General features: G+C 43.9%; 1 protein-coding gene across 1 annotated transcript; it reads left to right on the top strand.

Moving 5' to 3' along the window:
• Positions 1-10,667: 10,667 nt before the first annotated feature.
• LOC125511083 (protein phosphatase 2C 70) lies at positions 10,668-17,323 on the top strand. The gene is made up of 13 exons (XM_048676363.1): positions 10,668-10,873; positions 13,057-13,222; positions 13,362-13,532; positions 13,634-13,809; positions 14,260-14,418; positions 14,869-15,009; positions 15,075-15,136; positions 15,276-15,411; positions 15,968-16,062; positions 16,296-16,411; positions 16,487-16,616; positions 16,700-16,754; positions 16,844-17,323. Exons 1-13 carry the CDS (start codon positions 10,739-10,741, stop codon positions 16,982-16,984), a joined length of 1,683 nt encoding a protein of 560 aa, XP_048532320.1. The 5' UTR covers positions 10,668-10,738; the 3' UTR covers positions 16,985-17,323.
• Positions 17,324-17,788: the final 465 nt, after the last annotated feature.

Below are 17,788 nucleotides of genomic sequence, written 5' to 3'. Positions count from 1 at the left end.
CACCCTTCCACCATTGCTAGCCTCTCTAGTACCGCGCAACTTTCGCCGGTACCATAAACCCACCATACACCTTCCTCAAAACAGCCACCATACCTACCTATTATGGCATTTCCATAGCCATTCCGAGATATATTGCCATGCAACTTTCCACCATTCCATTATTATGACACGCTTCATCATTGTCATATTGCTTTGCATGATCATGTAGTTGACATCGTATTTGTGGCAAGGCCACCGTTCATAATTCTTTCATACATGTCACTCATGCATCATTGCACATCTCGGTACACCGCCGGAGACATTCATATAGAGTCATATCTTGTTCTAAGTATCGAGTTGTAATTCTTGAGTTGTAAGAAAAATAAAAGTGTGATGATCATCATTATTAGAGCATTGTCGGGATGATGGAGACTATGATTCCCCCATAAGTCGGGATGAGACTCCGGATGAAAATAAATAAATAAAAGAGGCCAAAGAAGCCCAAATAAAAAAAAGAGAAAAGAGGCCATAAAAAAAGATAAGGCCCAAAAAAAATGAGAGAAAAAGAGAGAAGGGGCAATACTACTATCCTTTTACCACACTTGTGCTTCAAAGTAGCACCATGATCTTCATGATAGAGAGTCTCCTATGTTGTCACTTTCATATACTAGTGGGAATCTTTCATTATGAAACTTGGCTTGTATATTCCAATGATGGGCTTCCACAAAATGCCCTAGGTCTTCATGAGCAAGCGAGTTGGATGCACACCCACTAGTTTGTTTTGTTGAGCTTTCATACACTTATAACTCTAGTGCATCCGTTCCATGGCAATCCCTACTCACTCACATTGATATCTATTGATGGGCATCTCCAAAGCCCGTTGATATGCCTAGTTGATGTGAGACTATCTTCTCCCTTTTTGTCTTCTCCACAACCACCATTCTATTCCACCTATAGTGCTATGTCCATGGCTCACGCTCATGTATTGCGTGAAGATTGAAAAAGTTTGAGAACATCAAAAGTATGAAACAATTGCTTGGCTTGTCATCGGGGTTGTGCATGATTTAAATATTTTGTGTGGTGAAGATGGAGCATAGCCAGACTATATGATTTTGTAGGGATAGCTTTCTTTGGCCATGTTATTCTGCGGTGACGGCAGCCTCACACCGCAACCGAACCAGTGAACCCTCGTACTCCTCTCCGCGTGGGCACCCACTGTCACGTCTTCCCGGCTCCGCGTCGTCCCCTTCCTAGGCCTCATCGTCGTCCACCACCTTGGTGCTCTCGGCATGGCGTGGTCAGTGTGGTCAATGACCGACTTCCATCGAAAGAGTACTGTACGTGGAGAGGCTGACAGCTGGGTCCGCGGCCAAAACCCAGTTTTTTGTGATTTGCCAAGTAAGTCGCTTTGTCAGGTTTGTTGGGCTGCAAATGTTTCAAGACAAGGAGAGTTTCATTCGGCTGGCTGAGAGAATGGCCTATTAGTAATGAGAAATGGGCTGTACATTTTTAAAACACATCAAACCGGCAATTAGTTTCAATTTTTTTTATTTCGAGATTTTAAATTGCATTGATTTTTATGCGTGGACAATTTGTTGGATTTTATATTGACATACATTTATTTTTAAAATCAGTTTGAATGTGACTCGAAATTTCGGGATTAAAAACAGTTCGGACCGCACCTAAATATGCAAATTTTCGTATAATTTTTTAACTGTGGCCACAATATGGGCTGTAATGCTAACAAAAAGAATATGGGCTCAAAAAACCTTAAGAATTAGCAAATGGGTTGTAAATAATTAGAAATAATGGCAGATGGGTTGTATGCTGTTTTCCACAGATTTGAGGCTTTCTAAAAAAAGGTTGACGCACAAGCAGTGACTGTTGGATGTACATCCAACGGTCGTCGTGCTTCTTCAATCTCTGCTCTTCCTGCTCCAACCGCTCAAACAAGCGCCGGCGGGACTGCCTGCTCCCTCCTCTCCGCGGCCGGCTGTGCTGCCGCGCAGGCCTCACCGCCCCATCATACTCCCATCGCTGGCCTAGCCATCATCCATACCTGCTGTTATTCTCCGGTGACGACAGATGAACCAGTAAACCCTCGTATAGTCGTACTCCCCTCCGCGTGGGAAACAACTGCCAAGTCTTCCCTGGCTCCGTGTCGTTCCCCTCCTAGGCCTCGCCGTCGTGCACCACCCTGGTGCTCTCAGCGCGGCCTGGTCAACATGGTCAACGACCAACATGCATCTGAAGTGGACCGTACGTGGAGAGGCTGACAGCTGGGTCCACGACCGCACGCAAGGAAATGCCTCCTTATTACGCGCAAAATAATGATTCCTCCACCTGACATCTAGAACCCACCGAAAGAGCCTCTGTATTTCATGAAAAAAACGTTACCGCCGCTGACAACTCGGGCCCACCAGCTATATCTTCGCACGCAAGGAAGTGCCTCCTTATTACGCACAAAAAAATGAATACTCTCCTGCTAGCTGGGACCCAGTATAGTGGCAGGCTGACTTGTGGGCCTACTAAGTTGATGAGGACGGAGGGCTTTGTCAACTTAGTCAATATGCACGATTCTAGCTCCAGTGACCGTACGATGTCCATCCAACGGCCGTAGTGCCTCTTCAACCTCTGGTATTCTTGCTCCAGCCGCCCAAACCAGCGCCGGTCATGCCTCGTGCTCCTGCCTCCCGTGGCCGGCTGCGATGCGGCGGATGCCTCACCGCCCCCTACTACTCCCACCGCTGGCCAGGCATCCCTCTACTCACCCACACCCCCTGTTATTCTACGGCGACGGCAGCCTCACACCAAAGTGAACCAGTGAACCCTCATACTCCTCCACGCGTGGGCATCCACTGCCGCATCTTCCCTTGCTCCGCGTCGTCCCCTTTCTAGGCCTCGCCGTCGTCCACCGCCCTGGTGCTCTCGGCGCGGCGTGGTCAACGTGGTCAAGGAACGGCTTCCATCGGACGTGGACTGTACATGGAGAGGCTGACAACTGGGTCCACAGTCGTAGCAAGGAAGTGCCTCCTTATTACGCGCAAAATAATTATTCCTCTACCTGACAGCGGAGACCCACCGGACGGGCCATCATATTTCGCGAAAAAAATGTTTCCCCCTGACTGCTGGGACCCACCAGCTACATCTTCGCACGCAAGGAAGTGCGTCCGGGCAAAAAAATCGATTCGCCCCCTTGACTGCTGGGACCCACCAGCTACATCTTCGCACGCAAGGAAGTGCCTGACAGTCGGGACCCACCTGGTCGAAGCGTACGTAGCGTTGTCATTCTGGTCGCGAACGTGTACGTACATACTGGTCGATGTAGAGGCGTGCACGTGTCGTAGTAGAGGCACGCACGTAGCATGTACACGTACGTACAGCAGCCAGTGTGCAAGAAAGAAAATACGATCACGTACGTACATACAGGGGGGGTCTCGAATGCCTACTCACGCATACGTACGGCCAGGGCTCGTGTACATGGCTGGGTCGGAAAGGAGAAACTGCGTCGTCGTCGTGTTGATGGGGAGGCAACAGAACGCGTTGTGTTCATCGGGAGGCAATGGAACACGTGGGAGCCAACCATTTTGGATGGAACAGCCGATGGAAACGAGGCCTGGCGTACCGCACAAAGGAGGAAACGACCTTGTGTTCGACCGACCACATTTGAAACGGGATCTTGTTCATCGGGAGGGGTCTGGCGTACTGCAAAACGGAGAAAACGGATCTCCTACGGTCGAAACGGGGTCCTGTTGAACGGGAGGGGTGTGGCGAACCGCAAAACGGAGGAAACGGACTTGTGTTGGAGCGCTACGGTCGAAACGGGGGTCCTATTCATCGGGAGGAGTGTGGCATACCGCAAAACGGGACTCCATGGGACACTGTTCATCTCCACCGTCGACCCCCTCCAGCCTCCACGGGCTACTATTCATCCACCGTCGACCTCCTCCAGCCTCCACCTGCGAGTGTTCATCCACGGGCTCCTGTTCATCCAGCCTCCACCGTGCGCTACTCCACCGGCTACCGTTCAACTAACCCTCTCCACGGGCTCCTGTTCAACCACCCCTCCACGGGCTACTGTTCATCTAGCCCTCCACCGTCTATTGTTCATCCAGTCCTTCACGGGGTCTTGTTCATCCAGCCCCAACCGGCTCGATCGATCGGGGTCCTGTTCATCCATAGGCAACACCACGGGGTCCTGTTCATCCACCCCCACCGGGAATTGTTCATCCAACCCCCCTAGCAGCGCTCACTGTTCATCCAGAGGCATCATCGATCGGCTTTAGTTAGCAGCAGTAGCAAAGGAGTCGCTCGATCGGGTTCAGTTAACAGCCATCGATCGATCGCTCGGGTTCAGTAACGTGTAGCCTGCAGTGCAATTGCTCGGGTTCAGTAGGTGAACGCCTCGCTCGGGTTAAGTTAGAGCCCAATGCCTCTCACCCACGCGCGTGCGTGTACGAGAGAAACGCACAAACCTCCGTGCATCGCTCGGCCCCGACCACCCACCGTAACTGGGAACACCCCAATATTTTCCTCGCCCTCACTTCTACCACGGTTTTCTCCGTCATGGACGGCCCAAAGAATTTAATGCAGCTGCATCTCCGGCCCGCCCAGGACGAAAAGTCCATTTTTGTCATGATTTTTTGTCATATAAGTAGGAGCCCACCACATCTATGATGATACCGGGTTTTGTCACAATTATCGTCATAGAAGTGTCATAAGTATGACAATTTTTTTTGTTCGGCCCAAAATGCCACGGATGTGTCTTTTTTTTGTAGTGGCGGTAGTTCCGCTGGAGCGTACTCCATAGCTAGCAACGGTACTTCCGCTTAGCCTGTAGGTGTCTAGTAAACCTACGGTAGTTGAGAGGCTGTTAGCCCCGTAGTACCACAGGAGCGGTACTATCGCGGCGAACTACCGCTCTACTATTGCCTGTTTACAGAACCAACAAATTAAGCGGGGAGCTGTACTACACAGCGGCAGTACCGCTGGAGTAGTACTATCATTGAGCAGAGTGGTACTACCGCTTAGCCCATTCTGGCAAGGTTCAAACACTAAGGAGGGACAAGCTCAATTGCCGGGAAAGAACGAGGGTGCACAGATATAGTGTATGTGTTGATTCCACCCAAACCTTTCTGAAGCAGATCCCCTCTTAATAGTACGGTGTTCCAACGACTCAAGTCCACCGAAAAAGAAACGCACGAAAACACCATCTTCATAAATATCCAAAGGGGTTCAAATCTTCTTGTGCCATAAGATAGATTATCTGAAATTCTCAATGCACACGATTAGTCCGCAAATGCATTGTCATCAATCACCAAAACCACTAAGGGAGAAATATGCCTCGGAGATGGCCATGAGGCTCTGTCCTCCAACAAGCAGCTTGGGAAGGTGGGTACGCCACCATCCTTTATAGGAGTAATACCGAGGAGGAAATTTCTGGCTCCACCACTCGGGAGGGGATGAATGAGGGCAAGTGAAACACTCAGACAAAGGGGTGCATGACCTCCTAGTTTCTTGCTCTTGCTTCTTGTCATGAGATGGCATGTAATATTTTCTCTTGTGCTCAGTTTGCTTGTAATGATATTACCGTTTGTGTATGATGGTATTTGTTCACTTTATTAATTTAAATATGGGTGCTCCTTGCGTCTTTTGATCTAAAAAACAAAGGGATGAGAAGAAACCAATTGAGGGATGGAAAATGGTGGAATGGGGGCTGGACGGCAAAAAAATTGCTAAAGGAGGGAAATGGGGAGGACATACAAGCACGATGGTGAACGAAGGGGGTTGGAAAAACTAGCTGGAAAGACGAAAAAGGTAACCAACTGATTTCTAGCATGACACGACGCTGACCTCTCAGCATGACACCTCACCCGAGTCTTCGTGCATTGCCAGCGTGGCACCACTCAGTGCGGTGCAGTGACTCACCGTTCGCTCCAGCACGTGTTCGTGCGACGCAAAGATCAACGTCCATTTGGTAGCACAAATCATGAAGCTGGCGTCGTGGGTCAAAGAGTCTACACCCTTGCATTTATTTCTCATACTCTGACTTCTTCTCTCTCGCTCACCGCTATATCTCCATCGCCTCATCCCATTAGTATATCCCCAACATCGCATCCAACCACATTTGCTCGTTGTGCCAACGCCCCTCTGTGAGCATCTAGAGGATACACCGACGCCCTCCCTGAAATCTGTCGACGCGCTCCTTTGGGTAAGGTATGGTCATCGTTCCTCCTCTTCCTCACCTAATCACGATGGATTTATGGTTCGCATTTTTTAGGGGTTCGGCAATTTGAAGACGAGCACACATTTTGGTTCAAGCAAGGGGGGGGGGGGGGGGGTTGGGGTTCGGTTGCCTCACTGCTACATGTGTTACATTCTAGCATAATCGACACGTTCTCTGGGGCGTTCGTTCGATTTTCCACCAAAGGGTGTCCAAATGGCGACCTGAATTTAGCAGCAGGGCAAGCCATTTCTCTAGCCACCACACATATGTTTTTGCTTTGATGAAGGAAAAGAGGGGTCGGTGGGTCGTGGGGGCACGGTGCATTTTGATTTCCGGTGCCAACACGTGCAATTTTGCTTTTTCTTAATGGAACGAAAAGATCGGTGGGGCATGGACTTGGGAATTTTCCGGGAGTCGAGAGATCTTGTTGCCGTGAACAAATTATATTACATGCTCTGATTATGTTTACTCTTTTTTGGCAACGCTTTGACCTTGCTCCTTCAATGGGGCCATTAATGTCGTCTCCGGCAGGGAATCAAGCTTGTGAGGCGGAGAACATGCGAAGCTGGGAGGAGGAGCAAGCAAGGATGGGGGAGATGGATGCTTGGCAATTTCGCTCTTCGGTTAGTATTTTTGCCCCTACTATGATCCACATATTTGAATGGAATTTTTGTTGTTGCCAACATCCCCAAAACTGCAATGGTTAGTTGTTGTTACAAGGATGGCAAGTTTGTGTTTTCCATAGATTTTCTCTATTTGTCATATTATACAATAACTCCTAAGATTCGAACGACTCTTATGCGAGCATGCATTGCAAGGCGCAACCCTTTTGGGGACCAAACCCCAAAAATCCCGCGACCCCATTTGCAGCCATGGGCCCGATAATTAATCTCCCCATTCAATTGTGGGGTCCAGTCTCCCTCCCTCCCAATTAACCGTGGGGCCCAATAATTAATTCCTCTCCCCTCTGATTTAATTGTGGCCCTGTTGATTCCACCGGGGGCAAGAAGCTGGATGCATGGGACTCACACTTTGCATGCATGGTAATTAGGATTAGTTGAAAAGGTAGAAAGACTTCTAATGCATTGCATAAGAGCAAGTATAGTAAGGTGATGTAAGTGAGCTATAAGGATTTAAATATTATATTGTTGTTGAGTTAGAAGAGAGAGAAGAGAAGTGTGCTGCAGAGTTACAATCGGTTGTAGCATGGGCTCCAAGAAGCTCTGTGAGAATGAAAGGTGAGTCATACACCAATAAAGTACTCCCTCCATCCCATGATATAATATGATTTTTCAAGCTAACATAGCTTGAAAAAAAATCTTATATTATGGGACGGATGAGTAGTATTTTCTTGTACCTAACTAGCTAACTAGTATACCTGTTGGCTATTACATTTGCTATAGATGAAAACATGTTATAGCTAGCAGTTGGTTATACTATTAACCGTGCTTTGATCCGGCTAGGTAGCTAGTTAAAACTGCACGCCCAGGACGCCTGTGAGTTATCAGCCCCATGACTTCTGTAAATAACACATGGCAAGTATATTTTTTTGAATCATCACTGCAGTTGGTACAATTAAGGTGAAAATTACTTTTCTTTCTCCTGCTTTGCCACATGCCAGGTCTTTTGAATCGTCACGATAATCTAGTGAATTTAAGAAATGACATCTAGTTAAGTATAGTAAGCAAAAGTAGCACGGAAAATATTTCCAAAAAACTTTTCTTATCACATGGCAAACCCTTTTTTGGAACATGACTTCTGGTTTCTTTATTTAACTTTATCACATGGCAAACCTTTGTCCTTAAACATGGTAACCTGGTATAATTTAAGCCAACATATTATAATAATAATGCATCCTAAAAACAGAGTTGTCAACTAAGTCTGCCAACCTTTATTTTTGGAAATGGCACATACTTTCTGCTTGTCGTATGGCTTCCAATACAAACTTGCCATTGCCTATGAATAAAACCTACCACATTTGCAAGATTTGCCATATGTACACATATAGTTGATGCACAAAAAAATTGACGTGAATTAAGATAAATACGAAGTTGCCAGCCTAAAAGTTAACACAAATTCCCCGTGATTACTATAGATCCAGTGGCCACGATCTCATGGATAAGTGACCATGCATAAGTGATAGCATAGTGACAACTTAAGGTCCATGTTCTAGTGAACAAAATTTACCTAAAATTGCCATATGACTAGCCCAAACATTTCACAATTTGCCACGTTTTGTAAAACAATTTTCCATCAATTTGCCATGTGACTATTACATATTTTTTTTCAAAATTTCCCATGACGTATGAAAGAAACTTTTCTAAATTGACCATGTGACCAGTCCAAACATTTCAATTTTTTCCATGTTGGAGAGAACATTTTTTCATAAAATTTCCATGTGACAAATACAGATTTCCAAATTTTCCCATGATGTAGTAAACAAACATTTTCTAAATTTTCCATTTGATTAGTATGAACATCTTCAAAATAGAGAGTCAAATTTCTTAATTCTCCATGTTATACTAATATTTTTCTATAATTTGCAGCACTATCATATTTCAGGATTTAGCACATACATTTACATATAGTTGTCTTAATTTATAGCATTTTTATTCATAAGTTGCCATGTTTTCATTTTTCCTGGAATATATCTCTGGTATTAAAGTGGAATTGGTTCCGTCGCCTCCCCTCCTTACGAGTATTTTCCTCCCCGTGTTCCCCTCCCTCATTTGGTGTCATATTTTTTTAACCCCAACCGATGCCGCACAAAATAAAAATCTCTACTATTAATGAGGAGTTGCTTCCCTTGTCACGCCTTCTTTCTCAGTTTTTCCTACCCGAGTCCCCCCCCTTTGGTTCCCAATTTTTTTGGTAACCCCAACCGATGCCTCGCGAAATATTAACCAACATAAATATAGTAACTTGAAATAATTAAACGAAATCGATACTTTACCAAAACCATGTTCTACATTAACTCAATGAAATCAGTCTTACCAAAATCTTTAACTAAATTAAAACCTTCCTTCCCTCCCACATATACTAAAATCAAAATAAATGTTACAATTTTTTTGATGTGAATTAAGATAAACACAAAGTTGCCAGCCTAGAAAGTTAACACAAATTTGCCATGATTACTATAGATCCAGTGGCCATGATCTCATGGATAAGTGACCATGCATAAGTGATAGCATAGCAACAACTTAAGATGCATGTTCTAGTGAACATAATTTCCCTAAAATTGACATGTGACTAGTCCAAACATTTTACAATTTGCCATGTTCTATAATTTTTTTTCCATAAATTTGCCATGTGACTACTAAGATTGTTCTAAATTTTTCCATGATGTATGGAACAACTTTTCTGAATTTACCATGTGATCGGTCCAAGCATTTCTAAATTTTCCATGTTCTAGAGAACATTTTTTCATAAATTTGCCATATGACAATTACAGGTTTTCTATTTTTTCCCCATGATGTAGCAAACAAAATTTTCTAAGTTTTCCATTTGATCATTATAAACATTTTCAAAATTTGTCATGTTCTATGGAACCAAATTTCCTAATTTTCCATGTTATACCAAATTTTGTTTCTATAATTTGCAATGCTAGCATATATTCAGAATTTTGCACGTACATTTACATAAAGTTGCTTCAATTTATAACATTTTTTTCATAAATTTTCATGTTTTCATTTTAGGGGCTATTTTGCCATGCACAAACGTTGATTGCCACACACAACGTTTGATTTGGGGTTTGATATTGTTTTCCTTAGATGCGTTTTTGTCGCTAGTAGCCATGCGTGCCGCCGATTTTGTTTCGTGAATGGCCTTTAGGAAGCCGTTGTGCGAATGTGCAAGGAAGAATAGATCGATGGGGGACACCCTCGTTGAAGTTGGCAAGTGAACGTTGGTTGGGCCGCGACCATGCGCTCATGTCGATGACCATCGAGGGGAATGTCCAGTTTATAGGTAGTAGAGAAGAGACGGAGAAGTAGGGATAGAGACTTTACTGTTCTATCAACTAGACTATCATGTTATTAATTTCATGTATAACAAAGATTACATATTGTCATTGTTTAAAAAAAAGATTACACATCGACACCACACATAAATATGAAATCTAGCACGATATACTCCCTTCATAAACTTTTATAAGACGTTTTAGATACTATGTTTACCACACGTTTATAACGGTGCAATATAAAATCTAACATGATATACTCTCTCTATAATAAACTTTTATACTAAGACGTTTTAGATACGATGTTTATGAGTACACGATTATAACGGCACAAGAATGAATCTGCCGCTGATTTTTGGCAGAAATGACATCACCATCACCATCAGATAATCTCTGGTGAATCCCCCGCCGTCGACACGAAACGCAAAACATGTGAAAAAGACCATAAAAACCGATGCAACTCGCGGGAAGGAAACAGAGGCGGCCCCTGCGTGTGAAAAGGGGGCAAACATTGAAAGAAAAGAAAAAAAGAGCCCCCGTCCGCGGCCACCGCCACCGGCCTCCCCCGCCCGCCCATGGCCATTTCCCCCCTCGTCGTCAGCGGGGCCGCCGTCGCCACGCTCGCCGTCCTCGGCCTCGCCGTCTACGCCTGCCGCCGCTGGTGCCGGGGCGCGCCCCCCGCCGCGCCCCCGCCTGCCTCGTCCTCCCAGGTCAGCCCCCCACCACCCCTGGAAATCTCCCTTCGGTTCCTTCCGCCCCCCCTCGATCACGGCGCGGATCTGCCGCGGGGGGCGGCCGCGCGGCCGGCTGCCCCCGTCGTTTCCGGGGCGCGCGGGGAATCTCGATGGCGCGGTTAGTTCGAGGGGGGCTCCGCTAGGTCGGCGATTTGGTTTCGAGGGATTTGGGATAGCGGGGCGTTCTTGGTGTTGCGTCGCGTCGAACATTTCGGCAAGATTGGTTGCAGCGGACGAGGGGCGATGTTGGTACTGCAATAACATGCCTGTTCCCCGCGCTAGACTGGCCCGTGGTGACTCGGAGGACATGGTATTTGAGCAACTTTGAGGTTTGATTGGATCATTAGCCTTTGCCATTGGGATTATCGACCTAACACGCTGATGTGTTTATTGGCTCAGCTGCCACGCACTTCGGTACAACGGAGACAATTGGGCAAACTATGATCATCTTGCATCTCTAAGCTTACCAGCCATTACCGTAGTTATTTAAAAAGCGCTAGGCGTTAATTGTGCGGTTGGCCACTGCCTTGTGCTTAAATCGCACGCTTATGCGCAGATTAAGTGCTACGCATTTTGCTATTGCCTAGAGCCTAGGCACGCCATTTATAACTATGTTCATTACTGAATGCTTCTCAACGCAATGCATTATTATTGGCCTTTACTTACCCTCAGTAGACCTTTTTGTTGTTGTCATATTCTGTTTACTTCTGTAGACCTTTTTTGTCACCAGCCACTTCTACCTCAGTAAGCTAAATGCTTTATGGAATTATTTTCGTGTTCATTTGAATGATACATTGCATCTCATATGGTCGGGCATGAGTACAACTAGCTTTTGATCCACTCAAACAACTTGTACTAGGGTTATAAAAAACCCATTATCTTGCTTTCTTGTGAAGAGCATGGGATATTATGTTCTCATTTAATCCTACATGATGTTTATTTACTTGAAGAAAAAAACTTTGGCTGTGGTAATGCAACTATGGGTATGTTTGGATGGACACCAATACCAGGGTGAGCCAAAATTGGCGTATTTTGGAGGTTGTTTGGATCCACGTCAATTTTGGCTCAAACCAGGTGCGCCCCTCCTGATTTTCGCCAAACCACGGGCGAAGCGAGGACGTGGACATTGTCCGTCAAAGATTTGGCAGCCAAATCCTCCGCACTGTCTCCTCTCTTATACGGTCATTTTCCACTTCCTCTTCTCGCCCGCACACCACAAGCCCCAAGCAGAAAACCATTGTCAGATCTGCAGGTCCCACCGGCCATAGTGGTCCGGTGTCGACCTGCTCTGCTCCGAAGGCCTTCCTCCCCCCACCCTCAATCAATGGAATCACATTGCATCCAAAGCCCAGCACCCGAATCCTCCTCAACCCTATACAGATTGCCTTTTCCAATGGTGTGATTTTCCTCACTCTTGTCCGTTTAGCTGTAGATGCACTTGTGCGTAACTAATACTAGATGTGGTGTGTGTTTAACAAATCAATGTCTTATGTGTTTGTAGTTCACACAGATCTGATTCTATGGAGTAGCTAATATGAACATGACTGGGCTATTTTATTTTTTGTAGTAAGCAACATTTTGTGGAATATCTTTTGTCTGGTGCAAACATGTGTTCTGTTCTGTCGAGTAGCTGATCATTGATGCTAGCTATTTATATTCCACAACGTTTAGCATGATGTTGCTGGAGACCAAAGTTACTCCATGCAACTTATGGTGTCTTTATACTCTTTAAGATCATGCCTTTTTTGTTTAGTCTGAACTAGAAAATAATCAAGTTGTATCGGTGTTGGTTTGTGCCTATATGTTGTTTTATTGGCTGGCATGCAAATTCCAAATTATGGACCAACCAAACACAAGCCAATCAAAATTGCCAAATATTTGGCAAGCCATTTGGCTTAAAACCAAATGATCAATGGTTTGCCAAAAAATTGACAAGTACTATGGTCTACAAACCAAACAGCCACAGCTTATCAATATTTTGGTCATGCCTTTCGTTTGTTCATGCCAACAATTTGGTACGGCTGAATGGGGCTTAATCCAAACAGGCCCTATATGCATATATTATCAGAGCGGGTGTAATGGACAGGAAAAAGCAAATATATTTTTGTTTTCACAGATGGAAGGTGGAGGTTGTATGTCTGATTGCTGTTTGCTTGCAGGACGACGATATCAACAGGCCTCTAATATCAGACAAGTTGGATGACTACTCGGGCCCAAGCAATAACCTTGGTAGCAATAATGCTGGTGAGTCTACAATGTGGACAAATAGGAGTACCACTTCACCAAGGACGCATACTCATCCCACTGAATCTCATCCTATTGAAGGTGCGTATATTTACACTCGGTCTTTCATCATTGTATCATACAGCAGCAGCACATTTGATTTTGTGTGCTGTTTTTTGGAGTACTCAGCTTCTCTATTAACCATCATCATAAATTTGTAAATATATATTTAAATTTGTAGGAGAAGTTCATGTGATTGATGTTACAAATGGTACACCGGAAGAGCTCCATCTAGGAAGTACGCTGAAGCGTACAGCGGAAGCAAGTGTGCGAGCATCTGAGGCGAAGCACACAAGAAGGGCTTCTGGAGAGAATAATAATGGCGGCATTCCTGTGAAGGATATTACAGTTGGTAAAACGTCCTTTCATTAGCTGGATGTCCTAGTGGCCCATATGTTGCAAATATTATACATGCATATGCTCATGATGTATAATCATTTGCTAGGAGTGCAGGAAGCCACCTAGCCTTGGAGGTCATAGCTGGCCCATCTCATGGAATAAACCGCTACCTGCAGTCAGGTAATACGTCCATGCTCCCAATGACTCTTGGAAGGATTCCTCAAAGCGATTTGGTGTTAAAGGATTCTGAGGTGTCAGGAAAGCATGCACGGATTGACTGGAATCCAAATGTAAGTTTCACATACTTTCCAATCTTTTTCACCTTCATTCAGCATGCTACTGTATTGAACCCTAGGTTATTTCGAAAATTGAGATATCTGTGGATGTAATTGCCGGAGTGTCTGCTTGCTTCTGCTGGAACTCTTAGTGCTTCTAATTTTCATTTTCTGCTACCTGTTTGTGGAGTTTGCAGCTGCCATTTCTCTTGTCAGTTATGATGCTATTCTTCTTAGCTTGATGCTGCAGTACATATGTAGGGCATTTCTGTTGGCTGTAAATATGATTTCGTGGGGCACTTTCAGATTTCACATTATACAAAGGAATATCACAGATTATAGTGGGTGTCTTTGGTTCATAAATCACAGTATATTCAATTCATATCATTACAATGCATATGTACATGTGAATATAGCTAGCCTTCTTCCATCCCCATTCAGTAAATCATTACTCTTATATTGCAGACACTCAGATGGGAACTTGTGGATATGGGCAGTTTGAATGGAACCTTCTTGAATTCCCAGGCAGTTGCCCATCCTGATGTTGGTTCTAGGCGTTGGAGTGCGCCTGCCGAACTTGCTGATGGTGATATTATAACACTTGGGAGTTCATCAAAAGTATCTGTAAGTCTTGGCTGCTTTTTTTGTTATCATTAGCATGAAAAATCGTTGACTGGCCAAGTGGCCATATGGGCCCACAATTTTAATCATATGGTGGTTCAGGCTTCCAATATTTTGGTGTACAAAGCATTCAAACTGTATCCTTCTGCTCAATAGGAATCTCCTGTGCATTTGTGCACATATAAATCAAACTATATCCTGTTCAAAATGGCACGGTATACAGATACACAGATATGTCAGCGTGCTCAGTTATATTTCTTGTTACCAATTCAGTTGAAAAAGCTTGCCTACCTATTATAAACTTATAACATTTTGAAACCTATAGATGAAAAAAAAAATCTTCATCATATTTGAACTCTATCATTTAAGCAAATCATTCTTTTATTTATTGGACTATTTAGCCGAATCCATGTTCGTACAGAAAATAATCTTCTAATAATGCTACCTCGCTAGGTTCAAATTTCACTACAAAATCAACAAGTGCCAGTAGGAGTTGGTATGGTATCTGATGCAATGATAACCCGTCGAACTGGAAAGAAACTTCCCATGGAGGATGTCAGCTGCTACCAGTATCCTCTTACTGGTGCTCAACAGGTATGGAAATAATGCCATAAATTTTCGAAAGAGTTGGATTCATTCTGATTCCAATTTTTTTACAGTTTGGGCTGTTTGCCATTTTTGATGGCCATGGAGGGGATGGGGCTGCAAAAGCTGCCAGCAGGTAAATTTTTTGTGCCTATCCGTTTGTTGAAGTCCACATCATATATATTTTTTTCCTGTACGAGTTACTTTATCATATGCTTGACTTGGGGTGATACGATGACCTGTATGTTGAACTGATGACTGCCTTTGTTGTGTAGGATTCTTCCAGAGAATGTTGCGAAAATTCTTTCTCAGAAGGAAACAATAGAAAGAGTTCTCACATGCGGCAATGCTTCTGATGTTCTTAAGTGTGCATTTGACTTGACGGAAGCTGCACTCAATCATCAGTATGAGGTTTTTCTTTTAATCTGGCTTTCTTGCCCGCATTTTAGTATTTTCAATGTTCCTATTAATCATATTGCTCGCTAGTCTATGAATGTGATGCAAAACATCAAGTCAAGGTTTATCCACACATTTGTTTGGTGTAATTGGTTGATGAAACTTTCAGGAATCCTAAATGTCTTGTGAGCCTATCTTACCAATCTGATTATGTTATCTAGTTTTCCATCTTTTAACCTTCCTTTGATGTTCATATTGGTTCTCTATATCTACCAAAAAAGCAACTTTGGGTCTGGAAGTCCTTGGTGTGCCCCTTGAGTAGTAAATCAGTAGCAGAAATACACTTTGGTTCAGAAAGTCTTGGACCCTGGGTAGATTTACCAATTTCACGGGTTTCAAATATCTGACTAAAACACTTTGGTTGGCAATGTCTAGGCTCTAAATGGGCTTTTTAATTAGTGAACATACATACAAGGCATAGAAATACACTTCACCATTTCTTGAATTACCCCTTATTTAGGGAATCTGATGCAATGAACTTTTATGGCTCATGTCTGTCTATGTTTTACAGGGTTGTACAGCAACTGTCCTTCTTATTTGGTTTGATCAGAACAAAGATTGCTTTGCCCAGTGCGCTAATCTCGGTGACTCGGCATGTATTATGAAGTAATAACATCTATTCATCTCTAAAAAATATTTCAGCATTTTCCTTGAAGTAGTAAATCAGTATTCTCTTGTTATGTGGGAAACTTGCATTTCCCTACCCTTTATAATTCAAAATCAACTAATGCCTCCATTCTATTTTAAGGAATTGATAGCATAAACATACATGGGCCATGCTTGTGTCTTTATTTCTCAAGCTCTGTATCACTATAATCATATGTATACCTCTCTGTCAGTGTCGACGGGAAACCAATTGCGATGACAGAGGATCATCGAGTAGTCAGTACCACAGAACGAGCGAGGATAGCGAAATTAGGGAATCCCCTGAAAGATGGCGAAAGCCGTATATGTGGTATGTTACCTTTACTTGTATTGTGATGCTGACTTGACCAACAATGATCTCAAATTACTGTCTTTATTTCTGCAGGACTGAATCTTTGCAGGATGCTTGGAGACAAGTTTCTCAAAGAGCAAGATCCAAGGTTCAGTAAGGAACCATATGTGAGCCCAGTAGTTCAGATCTCGAAATCATGCTCAGCTTTTGCGCTTATCGCTAGGTAACACAAATTCCCATATCTGCTAATGCTCATTCTCACTGATGCGATGCATCCATTGCCTGACATGCTTTGTGCCACTGCAGCGATGGCTTATGGGATGTCATTACCGCGAAAAAGGCAGCACAGCTTGTCCTCGATGTGAGATATCAATCGGCATTTGTTCATATTAGTCTCATATTTCTTTTGTAGTCACGTGATGCTAGTTTTATTTTGCCCCGTGTTCGCAGTATAAGGAGAGGAACATGGGCCAAGAAATCTCAGCGGACGGAGTAGCAGACCATGTGCTTAGTGAAGCCAGGAATCTGCGGACGAAGGACAACACATCGGTGATATTTTTAGACTTCAACGCCATGAGAATGGGTCGCTGAACTGCCAATTGATTCATTCAGTCTAGAGAGAAACCGCCCCGCTCGGCTGCTTCAGCCCCAATTGTTTTGTTCTTTTTCTCTTAGATTGTTTTTACCAGTGGTATGACTCCTATCCAGCACTCGAGAGTCTGCGCCTTGCTTCAGAGGCCAAATACAACCATCAGTTTTTTCTTGTCTGCAACCAAATTACCCGGGGAGCTGTTTTGTGCGGCTGTGCCTGTAAAAATTGTGAGGCGATGTGTTAGAGGAATGTTGTTGAACTTTGCATCCTGGGATCATATATATGCTTTGGACAAAGGCTCCCCTGATAATACTCATATACAGTACTAGAATCTTCTGTATTTGGCATGTAGAGATGGATGTGAGCACAGTCCGCCATCTTGCTCAGCAACAGATTCCTCTGTTTCTGTGGAAGAGACATTATTAAGTGCGACTTGTTGACGTTATACTAGAGTGCATTAACTTGAAATAATTGTCATTACCAATACATATGAAGGCACTGTTAAAATCAATGCATTTATTTTCTTTTCTTTTTATGAAACCAGATAACCAGACCCACTTTCTGATGTCAGATTTTTAACCATGGCAAATCAAACGCTTTTTTCTGTGGCAAATACTCCCTCCGTGAAAAAAATATAAGAGCGTTTAGATCACTACTTTAGTGATCTAAAATGCTCTTATATTTTTTCACGGAGAGAGCACTTGCCATGTTCAGGTTTTTTTTCTTCAAAATTTGATGTGCCTGCTAAAGAAAACTGTCATCATCCTGACAACATGATTTGCCTGAAAAACGTTTGATTTTGC

Source organism: Triticum urartu, chromosome 5, assembly GCF_003073215.2.
Source record: "Triticum urartu cultivar G1812 chromosome 5, Tu2.1, whole genome shotgun sequence".
Classification (NCBI taxonomy): domain Eukaryota; kingdom Viridiplantae; phylum Streptophyta; class Magnoliopsida; order Poales; family Poaceae; genus Triticum; species Triticum urartu.
The sequence above is the reverse complement of the archived record's forward strand: the minus strand, read 5'-3'. Positions and strand labels throughout refer to the sequence as shown.